At 33.3% G+C, this 16,639-nt stretch overlaps 1 protein-coding gene across 2 annotated transcripts in view; it reads left to right on the forward strand.

Annotated features, from left to right (window-relative positions):
• Positions 1–16,639, forward strand: part of LOC149796469 (vacuolar protein sorting-associated protein VTA1 homolog) — a 40,366-nt gene that overhangs the window by 17,337 nt on the left and 6,390 nt on the right. The window contains exons 4-6 of one of the 2 annotated variants that reach the window (XM_089961173.1): positions 849–924; positions 1,470–1,581; positions 14,619–14,849. In XM_089961173.1, coding sequence (XP_089817299.1) covers positions 849–924; positions 1,470–1,581; positions 14,619–14,849 — 419 coding nt within the window. The remainder of the gene's footprint in view (positions 1–848; positions 925–1,469; positions 1,582–14,618; positions 14,850–16,639) is intronic. The other variant, XM_089961174.1, reaches the window with a different exon arrangement.

The raw sequence follows: 16,639 nt of genomic DNA on the forward strand, positions 1-16,639 counted from the left end.
ATAGGTCTTGAGAACCCAGACGTCATATCGATATAACTGGAAAATTGTTAAAGCTACATTAAAAATCCAAATCATGCATCCACTGACCTCAGCTTTAAAAAAATGGAAAATTTGATTCTGGAAGGTTCCAAATGTTTACAAGATAAAAAATCTTAGTTATAATTAGAAATTGTGTTACTAAAATTATGATATAAAATGTGGTAAACAACAGGTAGACCTGGAATTTCATGGGGAATTTCCAATGTTCTGTACTAAGATTGAGATAAACATATTTGCAAAAAATAAAATCAAACGTTCAGGTCAGGAAGAAAATGAACATGATTTTGGACAGGGTCAAGTCTCATATACACTTATCTTTAGCATATAATGAATTAAAAAAATCTAACAATGCAAATTAAATACACATAACACCATGACCATTATGCTCATAACAGCCATTTACCCTACTAGTGGACATAATTTGTAAACAAGTTCATATGGCATGTGACTTTTTCTAATCTATGGTAAGAGCTAGATTTTTAAAGAAAAGACAGCTTTGATCATTTTAGCTAATTCATAGTGGGTATTGATTAAATAAACTAAGTGTAAAATGTAGGAGGACTTTTATGAAATTCTGGATGATGATGCAACTATTTAATCTTTTATAAGAAGAAATAAGTTTTAAAAGTAGATATGATGAGACTTGTGACAGATGGTTCCATGTATCATGATGATGAGTTAGGTTTGAGTAAAATTTGATCAAGAAACTATTCAAATTTGTTATTTCCAATTTCTTTCTCAAAATGTTTTTCTTTCTTTTCTTTATGTTTGTTTTAATGCTGGCATGTCTTTGGAATTTTCTTTTTCAGAAATGTAGTCAAGTCATTTTATACAGCTGGAATGTTGTTTGATGTGTTGTCTGTATTTGGAGAGATATCAGAAGATGTAAGTAAATCAAATATTTTAGGTTACAGTCGTAATAAAGACAGTTTCATGTAGCAAATAAGATGACAATGATTTGTGAATGATACTTTGATTGATAACTACATTACTTTCTTTTGGCCTAATATTATACATGGATGGTGTACACATTAACTTGGACTGTTATCATTTGTGTTTTATGCCTCTCCAGAGGCAAATAAATCTTAAATTAGCTTTTGTCATGCCAAAGACAGTTAACATTTTAAGATTTACCTGCTTTTAAATGTTAGGTATGATGGAAAGAAACAACATTTGGAACTGCTAAATTTAATTGCTTAATTAAGTTTATTCGTTACAGTACATTTACAAAATGTTGAAAATTCTCAGTTGATCAGTGACATTTGATGAAAAGTAAACCCAGAAGCAAAATTGTTGGATGTTTGCATTGCTTAGATGTTGACATGTCACAGTGATTGACGAGATGATAGAGGAGATACTGCTGTTAAATTAGATATATAATCTGTTATTGTCAGAAAGTTGCAACAAGTTGTCTTTAATGTCTGCTTTAGATTGAGAAAAACAGAAAGTATGCCAAGTGGAAGGCAGCTTACATTCATAAATGTCTGAAGAATGGAGAAACTCCAATACCAGGTCCAATGCCAGAAGAAGGAGGAGATGAAGGTAATACAGTTCGTGTCTTTGACGCTATCCATTCCCTCCACCCATAAATTCACTGCAGGAAAGAAATGGCATTAATAACATAATTCACCTCACCTAAGAATATTGCTCAACTAATAGTCAAATAAATTGTGAATTGTCAGGTAGGGACCTAGTCCAAGCTGGTCTCAGATTTCTTGGAAAAACGAATAGTCAGATAACTTATAGTCTATCAGAGAGGGACTCGTGCCAACTAGGCCTCAGAGTCCATGAAAAAACTAATCAAATAAATTGTAGACTGTAAGGGAAGGGACCTAGATCAAGCAGGACTCAGAATTGATGGATTTAACAGACACTATACAGATAGTTGGAAACAAGTGAGAGAAAAATCTTGTCAGTGCAGGTGTTTTGTTTTTGATCTTGATATTTCTTTTTACTAAAGTAAATTATTGCTAGCCAAAAGTAGCTATTTAATACTACCCATTTAATCCTTCATCCCACTACATTTTCATGTGAAATGTTTGATAAAAAGTATGTAATTTCTTCATGTTTTGGTCTTTAAACTTCTTTAATGCAATAGTATTTGGTTACAGGTTTGGCACAGCTTGGGATTACACACACTTCCTTAATGTCACATATGTATGATTGGTGGTAAAATCATAACATGCATATTTGAGGGCATTAGAAGGTACTAAATTAGCACAAAAGTTGATGTTAATGCATGCTTCTGCTGTGTTACCCATTAATTTTATTATTTTAGAGAAATGGGAAATGGGGAATGTCAGGCTCAGAATTATGCTATGGTAAAATCAGTTTTTGGCTAACTGCTGTTAGTTCCCATTGCCAGGTTATTTTATGTGAAGTTTTATCAGTACCAATGCCTTGCCCCATACTACATGTAATAACAACAAGCCCACACCTACCCACCCATGTGATTTCTGATCAAATTGTACGTCCCCAAGATTAAAATCACCCATTAGAGGTTACAGCAGTGTAATTGCACAGACCTTTCTGCACTCCAATACTGACCCCTTTTGCCAAAAAAAAGCATAGGGCAGGCTTTACAAGCCAATCTTCAGACATTATAGCAATTTGCTTTGACAGTATTTTCCACCAGCTGTTATTAAACATCAGGCTCATATGAGGAGCAAGGGATATCACTAAAAATGGATGCAATTTTGCTTGTGAAAGATCGAAATGTGTAGAAAGCAAGAACAATGATTGCTATAACACATGCCATAAAAAGCATGACGTTAGAAAAATAGGAATAGCCTGGTTTAAACAGCAACAACCAACCTAAATTCCTTGATGTGCTCTGACACTCTACCCATGCTAGTGAAAATGGGGTGGTGCTCCGTCACAGCGAAGAGATTAATGAAAGAAAACTTGAGCTACTTTAACATGACTGCTTTATTGATGAAATCTGCTAATGACAGAAAGGGAGAAAAATTGGAATTATAATGGTTAAATGATCATGGTTCGGTATTTATCGAAGTGTAAATTGTTACCTAATCACTCACAAAGTTAATATCAAGTCCTTCAGACAGTTCAGTATGGCTCACATTAATTTTCAGTTCACCATGCTACACAGTAGACGTGGAGAGTATTAATTTTTTTTAAACCTCCACTAGACCTCAGCTTCTTGTCGAGAATAGCTCTACACACACAAGTTGCATCTGATGACCACTACAGAGTGGACATGGTCTCGATAAATGGGGTGTGGTTTACTGTTATGACCTCTGCAAGCATGCTTGCACTGAGGAAGTGCAGAGAGGGAGAGGCGCCAATTTATCTAAACCATTATCTCTTTTGGGAGCAATTTAATTACTTTTGATCCTGGATAGATATCATTCAGTTAATTATAATGTATGTAAGTTTCATATATGTGTCAGAGGGAGAGAGCATTCTTTAGATTTTTTATCTTTAATTTAAACTGTAATGTTTTGTATTAATTATCAAAGTAGCAGTTTTTGTTTGTTTTTATTTTTAATTACAAATAGTTGCAGAAAATCACCCTAGATATATGATTTTCTGCAACCATTTGTAATAAAAAATAAAAATAAATGAAAGCTGCTACTTTGATAATTAATACAGAACATTATAGTTACCCTTTTTGAAGATAAATGCTCATGTGCAAACTGATTACATAGCACATCAGTAGCCATCATCATGATTTGTCTTCTTTGCCATGGATTGGTTAATTTTTCATGCAGGATCTGATAACCTAAAAGTACAACATCAGCAAACTGCAGGTTTGTCTTTTTTGTCATGTTCACAGTTGGCAATGTACTTCACGATAAGTGAACAGTGTTTATTTTTATTCAATGAGCATTTTGTTCAATGATAATTAATAATCATGGGTTATTCACTTGTTTGATTGTTAATGAAAAACCAGTGTTTGAAATAAGAACTTGAGAACTAATCAATACTTTTAGTATAAAACTTTTGCCCTTTTTGACTTACAGTCCTTTCATCAGTCAGTCGCCTAAGTAAAGATTATGTGTTAATGATGAGAGAGATCTAACAAGATTAGTTGTTCTTTTGTTCCAGATTACTTTCAAAGATGTAGTTCTAACTTTTATTATTAACAATGAGACCTACAGCATTTGATCATTTGACTCCATTTCTGTTTAACTACCTTGTATCAGCATTATTACAATTCAACAGTGTGTAACAGTACAACAGAAATTGTAAGTAAACCATCTATTTATATAAAATTTTACAAGTTACCTGAACTGGGGATAAACATATTGCATCAGTGTATTATAACACTGCTGATCAGGTATTCCAAGTTAGATTACTCCACTGGGACCCAAATGTAGTGGTATAAATAATCATTTATTCTTAAATCACGTTTCCAACTATATGTTCTACACATAAAAATAGTTTAACCCTTTCTGTTAGGATGTCAACAATATACAGCTGTAAGCCGTCATGTTAATTCTGCTTTACCTTTTTGATAACAATTAAGACGACATCATTATTTGGCAAATCTATTTGCTCTGATGAAATTAAGATGCATAGCTTCCAAAAAGGGTGGCTGTGTGGTCTAAAGCACCTGCCTTTACTGATTACTGCCATCTCACCACTGTTCATGTCGGTTTGAGTCTCAGATGTGGGTAGCGTGGGTGTGTGAGAAAGTTTGCCAGAGGTCTCAGTCTCATTGGACGTTTAGATTGGGTGGTAAATATGGACAAGTCGGTGTGGGTGGTAAATATGGACAAGTTTGTGTGGGTGGTAAATATGGACAAGTTGGTGTGGGTGGTAAATATGGACAAGTTTGTGTGGGTGGTAGATATGGACAAGTTTGTGTGGGTGGTAGATATGGACAAGTCGGTGTGGGTGGTAAATATGGACAAGTCGGTGTGGGTGGTAAATATGGACAAGTTTGTGTGGGTGGTAGATATGGACAAGTCGGTGTGGGTGGTAAATATGGACAAGTCGGTGTGGGTGGTAAATATGGACAAGTTGGTGTGGGTGGTAAATATGGACAAGTCAGTGTGGGTGGTAAATATGGACAAGTCGGTGTGGGTGGTAAATATGGACAAGTTTGTGTGGGTGGTAAATATGGACAAGTTTGTGTGGGTGGTAAATATGGACAAGTTTGTGTGGGTGGTAAATATGGACAAGTTTGTGTGGGTGGTAAATATGGACAAGTCGGTGTGGGTGGTAAATATGGACAAGTTCGTGTGGGTGGTAAATATGGACAAGTCAGTGTGGGTGGTAAATATGGACAAGTGGGTGTGGGTGGTAAATATGGACAAGTCGGTGTGGGTGGTAAATATGGACAAGTCGGTGTGGGTGGTAAATATGGACAAGTCAGTGTGGGTGGTAAATATGGACAAGTCGGTGTGGGTGGTAAATATGGACAAGTCGGTGTGGGTGGTAAATATGGACAAGTCGGTGTGGGTGGTATATATGGACAAGTTGGTGCTTGTTTCTTCCCAACATTTTGTTCATTTGGTTATGGAGATCCCAGTCCATATTCCTCCCAAACATGTTGACTGCATTGTCCTAGTGTCAAGGGATCTTCTTTTGAAAATATTACCTTGATGAGAGAGTTCCTTCAACTCTTCAGCCTCTTCAATGCAACACTGGATGTCATAAATCTCAGCTGCTTCTACATATGCCATTTGCAGATTCCATTAGATCAGCAGATAAAGATCAGGCACATCCTAATTCAATGGCAGAACAGAGAGTGGCTAGCACTGGAAAATTTGTTGGAAGCCCTGCAACCACAGGTCACTTTCTGTTATGATGTAAGCTTGACAGGTTGGGGAGCCCACCTGCTAATGGACTTTGAGATGGTCATTGGCAAGTGGACACAACAAGAGAGAACCCATCATATCAATGCCACACTGCAGACATTGTAGCAATATGTCTGAATTTTTTTTTAAGCTGCTTTAAAAAACCAAATCACACACACAGAATTGCAAATTAAATCCCAAATAGACCAAAAAGTTATATCACAAGTCCTAATTAATAAAGTTCTAATTAATTCCATTGGTGTCCGAAATAAAATCCAGTGCTGAAGGCGTTCATGTGCATGTAGTCTTGAATGTACTAGTGTGCTAGTAGTATGAAGTGTGAGGATGTGCTAACAGTCTTCCAGTTAATCATAATGATATAGTCTAAGATATTCTTGTCTCAAATCACTATAATTTCACATTAATGTTTCTGTCAAAGAATATTATTTGAGAGCACTTTGTATTTCCAGTAAATAATTTGAATAAATAATTTTACCCAAATAAAATACTGAACACATCAATACAAATGATTTCTGCTTCTGCTGGTATTGCAGAAAAGAATTTTTTTCAAGTGAAAAAAACTAAGGCACAAAAGAAGAGCCAGGATGTAGGACAGAAATTCATTTGTAGAACAATCTAAGTTTTAAGTAGATAAGATCTGTTACTAAAATTATAATAATTAATGTGGTAAACATCAGGTAGACTCTGTACTTTTTACGGTGAATACCAATGTTCTTGACTCAGATCCAAATAAATTTTTACCTTCTTTGATAGTGATTGTAATTTTTTACCCACACTAGGGAAATATTAACTATGTATTATTTGTTTACATAATGACCAGCTCTAGCTAGGTACACAGTAAACTTTATTTTGGGCAAGGTCAAATCCAAAATACAGTAATATGTACCATATAATCATGGAGAGAAAGAAAAACAAAACAACAACAGTAGTTCTACAGAAAGGAAGCCAAATAATTGAGTGCTGTAGGTCTCATTACATTTTTTAAGTAGTTTATAGCAAGACCTTTGTAAGTTTTAAACAACTAATCTGACTCATGCATGCATGGAATGAAGACAACAAACAGACAAATGCAAAAAATTTATACTAGCTGGATTGATTAGTTCACAAGTTTTTCTTTCAGTCATCGACTTTTCTTTTATGAGAATAAAACAATGGAACAGTCTTTGGTTATACAGTATAAATCACTTATCCTGTACATTTGTGTGTTTTCAGCATAATGGCAAAGAAAACAAACCTGCAAAAGTTGCTATTGTGTTTTTAGGCAGGTTATCAGTTCATACATGCAATTAACATATCCACAGCAAAGAAAGCAAAACATGTTGATGGCTTCTTTTTTGCTAGATTATTAATTTACACATGAGCATTTATGTTCAAAAAGTATGTGTCAACCTACATGTATGTAGGATGAATTTTTTTGGCCATTTGTGATGCAACAAAAAAAATGCTATTTTGATAATTGATAGAAAATAGTAAAGTTTAAATTAAAAAAGATGCAAAATCTTAATACATGTACAGCTTTTCTAATTGATAAATTTTGTCACAAAACTACACTTTCTCAAATTTCAATTACACCTCTTTAATCTTGTGATTGGATATCAGGAGAAATCAAACACTATGTTATGTAGAACATGTGCAGTGGTAAGCATCAGAGGTTGTGTGATTTTGTTTAACTTTCACTTAAGTCAGGTGTGATTTTGTTTAACTTTCACTTAAGTCAGGTATGATTTTGTTTAACTTTCACTTAAGTCAGGTGTGATTTTGTTTAACTTTCACTTAAGTCAGGTGTAATTTTTTTAAAATTTCTTAACGTTTATCATTCTTTTCACTGAAGGATTACAATGTCACCAACTTTCATATGATCATTAAAATAGCAAATAATGTGAACTGTAACAGAAATAATGACATGAATATGTAGATCCCAGTAGCATTGTATTGAAAAAAATTCATTGTTCAGAATGATGTATTTATTCAGTTTAGAGACACTGTTAATATTATCTTAAATTTGATTTGACTTCATATATCATATGTTATCTTCGATAGAACTATGAAATATTTATAACTAACTGAATGATCATATTTTTTTACTATCAAAAGGTAAGTAAATTGCTCCCAAAAGAGGTGCATCTCTCTCTGTCTCTCAACATCTTTAAGAGTGTGATTGCAGGGGTTATAAATAGTAAACCACATCTTAGTTTTGAGACCATGTCCACACCAAGGTAATCATCGGATGAGACTCCACGAGAAATTGTTGTGTGCAGAGATATTCTCCATGAGACACCAGAGCAACTCTGTCAGGATGCACAGAGAGATTGTAGAGAGGTTTTTCCTCATCCTCTCAACTCCACCATGATATGTGGGGTTTGAAAAATTGCATGGCCTGTACTGTAAGGTTGTGTAATTCCAAGCTATTTTAACCTTAGATTTAGATATTGTATCATTAAAGAAGTTTTGAGACTGAAAGCTTTGAAAAAAATTGATGATTTTGTGCATTATTTCAGCTAAAAATATAGGGGGATGAAATGATTTGTTTTGTTTTATCAATTTTTGAGGTTGCTGTCCAATGCTATTACCAGGGTTATGTAGTAATTTTCAGATTTATTATTGAGAGCTTTTAAAAAGAAATTCAGTTTTATTGATGATTTATGTATTTTAGTTCTATTAAAGTCGATCAACATGTAAAACACAGTTACATATTAACTTCTTTTCTCATTAAAAAAATCTGATCTCACTTCTCCCTTTTTTCTATGACTTTACCCTATGTAGACAGGTGGGATAAGTACCATGCCTGAAATGTGTTACCCTTATTGTCTTGTTTACTGGATGCAGACTTTCTTTTCTCCCAATAAAACTTAAATTCATCTGTCTTTCAAGCAAACTGAAGACTTTGCTTAATGTGCAATAAATCATCTGATGTGGAACATGTACTTATCCTTAAAGTTAGAGATGAATATATTCATCTGATGTGGAACATGTACTTATCCTTAAAGTTAGAGATGAATATATTCATCTGATGTGGAACATGTACTTATCCTTCAATTTAGAGATGAATATATTCATCTGATGTGGAACATGTACTTATCCTTCAATTTAGAGATGAGTATATTCATCTGATGTGGAACATGTACTTATCCTTCAATTTAGAGATGAGTATATTCATCTGATGTGGAACATGTACTTATCCTTCAAGTTAGAGATGAGTATATTCATCTGATGTGGAACATGCACTTATCCTTCAAGTTAGAGATGAATATATTCATCTGATGTGGAACATGCACTTATCCTTCAAGTTAGAGATGAATATATTCATCTGATGTGGAACATGCACTTATCCTTCAAGTTAGAGATGAATATATTCATCTGATGTGGAACATGCACTTATCCTTCAAGTTAGAGATGAATATATTCATCTGATGTGGAACATGCACTTATCCTTCAATTTAGAGATGAATATATTCATCTGATGTGGAACATGCACTTATCCTTCAATTTAGAGATGAATATATTCATCTGATGTGGAACATGCACTTATCCTTAATGTTAGAGATGAATATATTCATCTGATGTGGAACGTGCACTTATCCTTAATGTTAGAGATGAATATATTCATCTGATGTGGAACGTGTACTTATCCTTAATGTTAGAGATGAATATATTCATCTGATGTGGAACGTGTACTTATCCTTAAAGTTAGAGATGAATATATTCATCTGATGTGGAACATGCACTTATCCTTAATGTTAGAGATGAATATATTCATCTGATGTGGAACATGCACTTATCCTTAATGTTAGAGATGAATATATTCATCTGATGTGGAACATGCACTTATCCTTAATGTTAGAGATGAATATATTCATCTGATGTGGAACATGCACTTATCCTTAATGTTAGAGATGAATATATTCATCTGATGTGGAACATGCACTTATCCTTAATGTTAGAGATGAATATATTCATCTGATGTGGAACATGCACTTATCCTTCAATTTAGAGATGAATATATTCATCTGATGTGGAACATGCACTTATCCTTAATGTTAGAGATGAATATATTCATCTGATGTGGAACGTGTACTTATCCTTAATGTTAGAGATGAATATATTCATCTGATGTGGAACGTGTACTTATCCTTAATGTTAGAGATGAATATATTCATCTGATGTGGAACGTGTACTTATCCTTAATGTTAGAGATGAATATATTCATCTGATGTGGAACGTGTACTTATCCTTAATGTTAGAGATGAATATATTCATCTGATGTGGAACGTGTACTTATCCTTAATGTTAGAGATGAATATATTCATCTGATGTGGAACATGTACTTATCCTTCAAGTTAGAGATGAATATATTCATCTGATGTGGAACATGTACTTATCCTTCAAGTTAGAGATGAATATATTCATTGATGTGGAACATGTACTTATCCTTCAAGTTAGAGATGAATATATTCATTGATGTGGAACATGTACTTATCCTTCAAGTTAGAGATGAATATATTCATTGATGTGGAACATGTACTTATCCTTAATGTTAGAGATGAATATATTCATTGATGTGGAACGTGTACTTATCCTTAATGTTAGAGATGAATATATTCATCTGATGTGGAACGTGTACTTATCCTTAATGTTAGAGATGAATATATTCATCTGATGTGGAACGTGTACTTATCCTTAATGTTAGAGATGAATATATTCATCTGATGTGGAACATGTACTTATCCTTCAAGTTAGAGATGAATATATTCATCTGATGTGGAACATGTACTTATCCTTCAAGTTAGAGATGAATATATTCATTGATGTGGAACATGTACTTATCCTTCAAGTTAGAGATGAATATATTCATTGATGTGGAACATGTACTTATCCTTAATGTTAGAGATGAATATATTCATTGATGTGGAACATGTACTTATCCTTAATGTTAGAGATGAATATATTCATCTGATGTGGAACATGTACTTATCCTTAATGTTAGAGATGAATATATTCATCTGATATGGAACATGTACTCATCCTTAATGTTAGAGATGAATATATTCATTGATGTGGAACATGTACTCATCCTTAATGTTAGAGATGAATATATTCATCTGATGTGGAACATGTACTCATCCTTAATGTTAGAGATGAATATATTCATCTGATGTGGAACATGTACTTATCCTTAATGTTAGAGATGAATATATTCATCTGATGTGGAACATGTACTTATCCTTGATGTTAGAGATGAATATATTCATCTGATGTGGAACATGTACTTATCCTTAATGTTAGAGATGAATATATTCATCTGATGTGGAACATGTACTTATCCTTTTTCATCTGATGTGGAACATGTACTTATCCTTAATGTTAGAGATGAATATATTCATCTGATGTGGAACATGTACTTATCCTTAATGTTAGAGATGAATATATTCATCTGATGTGGAACATGCACTTATCCTTAATGTTAGAGATGAATATATTCATCTGATGTGGAACATGCACTTATCCTTAATGTTAGAGATGAATATATTCATCTGATGTGGAACATGTACTTATCCTTAATGTTAGAGATGAATATATTCATCTGATGTGGAACATGTACTTATCCTTAAAGTTAGAGATGAATATATTCATGTGGAACATGTACTTATCCTTAATGTTAGAGATGAATATATTCATCTGATGTGGAACATGCACTTATCCTTAATGTTAGAGATGAATATATTCATCTGATGTGGAACATGCACTTATCCTTAATGTTAGAGATGAATATATTCATCTGATGTGGAACATGCACTTATCCTTCAATTTAGAGATGAATATATTCATCTGATGTGGAACATGCACTTATCCTTCAATTTAGAGATGAATATATTCATCTGATGTGGAACATGCACTTATCCTTCAATTTAGAGATGAATATATTCATCTGATGTGGAACGTGCACTTATCCTTCATGTTAGAGATGAATATATTCATCTGATGTGGAACGTGCACTTATCCTTAATGTTAGAGATGAATATATTCATCTGATGTGGAACGTGCACTTATCCTTAATGTTAGAGATGAATATATTCATCTGATGTGGAACGTGTACTTATCCTTAATGTTAGAGATGAATATATTCATCTGATGTGGAACGTGTACTTATCCTTCAAGTTAGAGATGAATATATTCATCTGATGTGGAACATGTACTTATCCTTCAAGTTAGAGATGAATATATTCATCTGATGTGGAACATGTACTTATCCTTCAAGTTAGAGATGAATATATTCATCTGATGTGGAACATGTACTTATCCTTCAAGTTAGAGATGAATATATTCATCTGATGTGGAACATGTACTTATCCTTCACGTTAGAGATGAATATATTCATTGATGTGGAACATGTACTTATCCTTCAAGTTAGAGATGAATATATTCATTGATGTGGAACATGTACTTATCCTTAATGTTAGAGATGAATATATTCATCTGATGTGGAACATGTACTTATCCTTAATGTTAGAGATGAATATATTCATCTGATATGGAACATGTACTCATCCTTAATGTTAGAGATGAATATATTCATTGATGTGGAACATGTACTTATCCTTAATGTTAGAGATGAATATATTCATCTGATGTGGAACATGTACTTATCCTTAATGTTAGAGATGAATATATTCATCTGATGTGGAACATGTACTTATCCTTAATGTTAGAGATGAATATATTCATCTGATGTGGAACATGTACTTATCCTTAATGTTAGAGATGAATATATTCATCTGATGTGGAACATGTACTTATCCTTGATGTTAGAGATGAATATATTCATCTGATGTGGAACATGTACTTATCCTTAATGTTAGAGATGAATATATTCATCTGATGTGGAACATGTACTTATCCTTAATGTTAGAGATGAATATATTCATCTGATATGGAACATGTACTCATCCTTAATGTTAGAGATGAATATATTCATTGATGTGGAACATGTACTTATCCTTAATGTTAGAGATGAATATATTCATCTGATGTGGAACATGTACTTATCCTTAATGTTAGAGATGAATATATTCATCTGATGTGGAACATGTACTTATCCTTAATGTTAGAGATGAATATATTCATCTGATGTGGAACATGTACTTATCCTTAATGTTAGAGATGAATATATTCATCTGATGTGGAACATGTACTTATCCTTGATGTTAGAGATGAATATATTCATCTGATGTGGAACATGTACTTATCCTTAATGTTAGAGATGAATATATTCATCTGATGTGGAACATGTACTTATCCTTTTTCATCTGATGTGGAACATGTACTTATCCTTAATGTTAGAGATGAATATATTCATCTGATGTGGAACATGTACTTATCCTTAATGTTAGAGATGAATATATTCATCTGATGTGGAACATGCACTTATCCTTAATGTTAGAGATGAATATATTCATCTGATGTGGAACATGCACTTATCCTTAATGTTAGAGATGAATATATTCATCTGATGTGGAACATGTACTTATCCTTAATGTTAGAGATGAATATATTCATCTGATGTGGAACATGTACTTATCCTTAAAGTTAGAGATGAATATATTCATCTGATGTGGAACATGTACTTATCCTTAAAGTTAGAGATGAATATATTCATGTGGAACATGTACTTATCCTTAATGTTAGAGATGAATATATTCATCTGATGTGGAACATGTACTTATCCTTCAAGTTAGAGATGAATATATTCATCTGATGTGGAACATGTACTTATCCTTCAAGTTAGAGATGAATATATTCATCTGATGTGGAACATGTACTTATCCTTAATGTTAGAGATGAATATATTCATCTGATGTGGAACATGTACTTATCCTTAATGTTAGAGATGAATATATTCATCTGATGTGGAACATGTACTTATCCTTAATGTTAGAGATGAATATATTCATCTGTCATCAAGAGACTTAAAGGTAACTTAGTTTTATATGCAAGGAATAAACACCTATTGTGAAAGATGCACTTTTAAAAATGATTGACTGCTTTGATGGCCTAAGTCATTGGAGCATCCACCTTGAATGCGGGCTGTCATGGGTTCAAACCCTGGCTGAGTCATATCAAAGACTTATAAAAGAGGTACTAGCAGCTGGCGCTCAGCATTAAGAGGTTAGTGCTAGGACTAGTCAGCCTGGTGTCAGGATAATGTGACTGGGTGGGACATTATGCTACATGTCTGTGTTATGATGACCAAGTGCTAGACATCACTATAAACTGACACACTGCAGACATTGTATGTTAAAGCTACAATAAAATTGCAAATCACACACAAGCATAAAAAAACATTAGACAAGGTTTCAGTCATCACTAAAAATCCTTTACTTTCAGGTTTCACTTTTATTTCATGCAGGTTATTTGTTTTTTTTTATGAAGAAAATATTTAAAAATATTAAGTAAGGTTGAATAGCCACATTTCTATAATAATCATATGTCATTGATTCATTGTGGTATAATAATTTTGTTGGAATATTAGCATAACCTCACAGTTAAATATGTCTAATTTGTTTATTACATCTGAGGTCTTTTTCAGCATTTGAAGGAAAAGGCCAAGTGCATTTCAGCTGTATATTGTTCCTCTCCTGGACTTACATGAATTGTAGAAATCAAATAAGAAGTCCGACATAAGTGGCTAGATGGTATCAAGGATTTCTTATGGACTTTGTTATTTAAGTTGATTATATTGACAATTCTTTATAACACCAAGTCTCATGAAAAAAAATGTTTTGTGTACATTTTCAGCAGCTGGTGGTGTAGGTCCAGTAGGTTTTGAGAGCCACCAGCCCCAGCCAGGGCCATCATACCACCCTTCATCATCATTAGACCTACCCATGCCAAATCAGTACCCCACCCCTGGGACACATGCTCCCCCCACCACACCCCAGGAACCACCCCAAGCAAAACCAGCCATCAGTCCACCAAAGCAACCCACAAATGTAACTTACAATGCAAACTGGACAGCACCCAAACCTAGTAAGTTATCTACATTTGTAACAGTGTTGATGATCATGATGTCTGTTTCAGGTTTCTGCTCTTTTTTTTCTTCAAAAAAATTACTTTAAAGAAAATAGGAATCTACAGAATGTATCATTATTCTATGGGTCCATTGTCAGCACTGCAGGTACTTATAAAACTTGAGTAGAGAGTGGCCTATTTTGGAAAGTTTAGTGACCATTTCAGATTTTAGGCTTCCAAAACTTAATAATTTAGTTATCTTAGACACTGAGAGCAGAAATATATTGAGTGGGGAGGTGATCATAGAAAATGACAAAAAGTGGAGGTTTAAATTAAAACAAAGAGAAATTATTGAAAGGCATAATGTTACTTTAAATAGTATTCCCAGATACTTCAGACAGAACTGTCAACAGTCATCTACTTCATCCTCTGGCCAGGCATTAAAATTCACTATTTGGAGATCTCTAAACCATGATACATACTGCCTAGTGCAAATTAATGGATATATGGCTTTATTCACTTTCTAAACCATGATACATACTGCCTAATGCAAATTAATGGATAAGTGGCCTTATTCATTATTCAACCATGATACATACTGTCTGGTGCAAATTAATGGATATATGGCTTTATTCATTATTCAACCATGATACATGCTGCCTAGTTCAAAAATAATGTATAAATGGCTTTTTTCATTATTCAACCATGATACATACTGCCTAGTGTAGATTAATGTATAAATGGCTTTATTCATTTTCTAAACCATGATAGATATTGCTTGTGCAAATTAATGGATAAATGGCCTTATTCATTATTCAACCATGATACATACTGCCTAGTGCAAATTAATGGATAAATGGCCTTATTCATTATTCAACCATGATACATACTGCCTAGTGTAGATTAATGTATCAATGGCTTTATTCATTTTCTAAACCATGATACATACTGCCTAGTGCAAATTAATGGATAAATGGCCTTATTCATTATTCAACCATGATACATACTGCCTAGGGCAAATTAATGGATAAATGGCCTTATTCATTATTCAACCATAATACATACTGCCTAGGGCAAGTTAATTGTTAAATGGTCTTATTCATTATTCAACCATAATACGTACTGCCTAGGGCAAATTAATGGATAAATGGCCTTATTCATTATTAAACCATGATACATACTGCCTAGTGCAAATTAATGGATAAATGGCTTTATTCATTATTCAACCATGATACATACTGCCTAGTGCAAATTATTGGATAAATGGCCTTATTCATTATTCAACCATGATACATACTGCCAAGTGCAAATTAATGGATAAATGGGCTTATTCATTATTCAACCATGATACATACTGCCTAGTGCAAATTAGTGGATAAATGGCTTTATTAATTTTCTTCAGGTGATAATTTGTTTTAATAAATTCTTAGTATTATGACTGTATGATCTTATACTAAGTAATAGAAAAGAACAAAAAAACAATAAGTTTTGTGAAATTAATCAATTTATTTATTTCCCTTGAATACAAAATGAAAATTTGGAAAGTACTTAAGCAATGCAGATTAAATCCCAAGATAGTCCAAAAGCTTTTATCATCAGTCCTAATCAGTAAAGTTCTAATTTAAATCCAGTGGTGTTCAAATTGAGATCCATTGCTGAAGGTGTTGCTGTGCCTTTAGTGGCCTTTTCCATGGTGATGTGACAACACTCATTTGATGAATCTGAATAATATAATCCAAGATGTCCTTGTTTGAAAGCAATGTAACTCTCAATTAATATCTCTGTCCAAAAATATCATCAAGCACTTC

This window comes from Sinohyriopsis cumingii, chromosome 6 (assembly GCF_028554795.1).
Source record: "Sinohyriopsis cumingii isolate HCF-2022 chromosome 6, ASM2855479v2, whole genome shotgun sequence".
Classification (NCBI taxonomy): Eukaryota; Metazoa; Mollusca; class Bivalvia; order Unionida; family Unionidae; genus Sinohyriopsis; species Sinohyriopsis cumingii.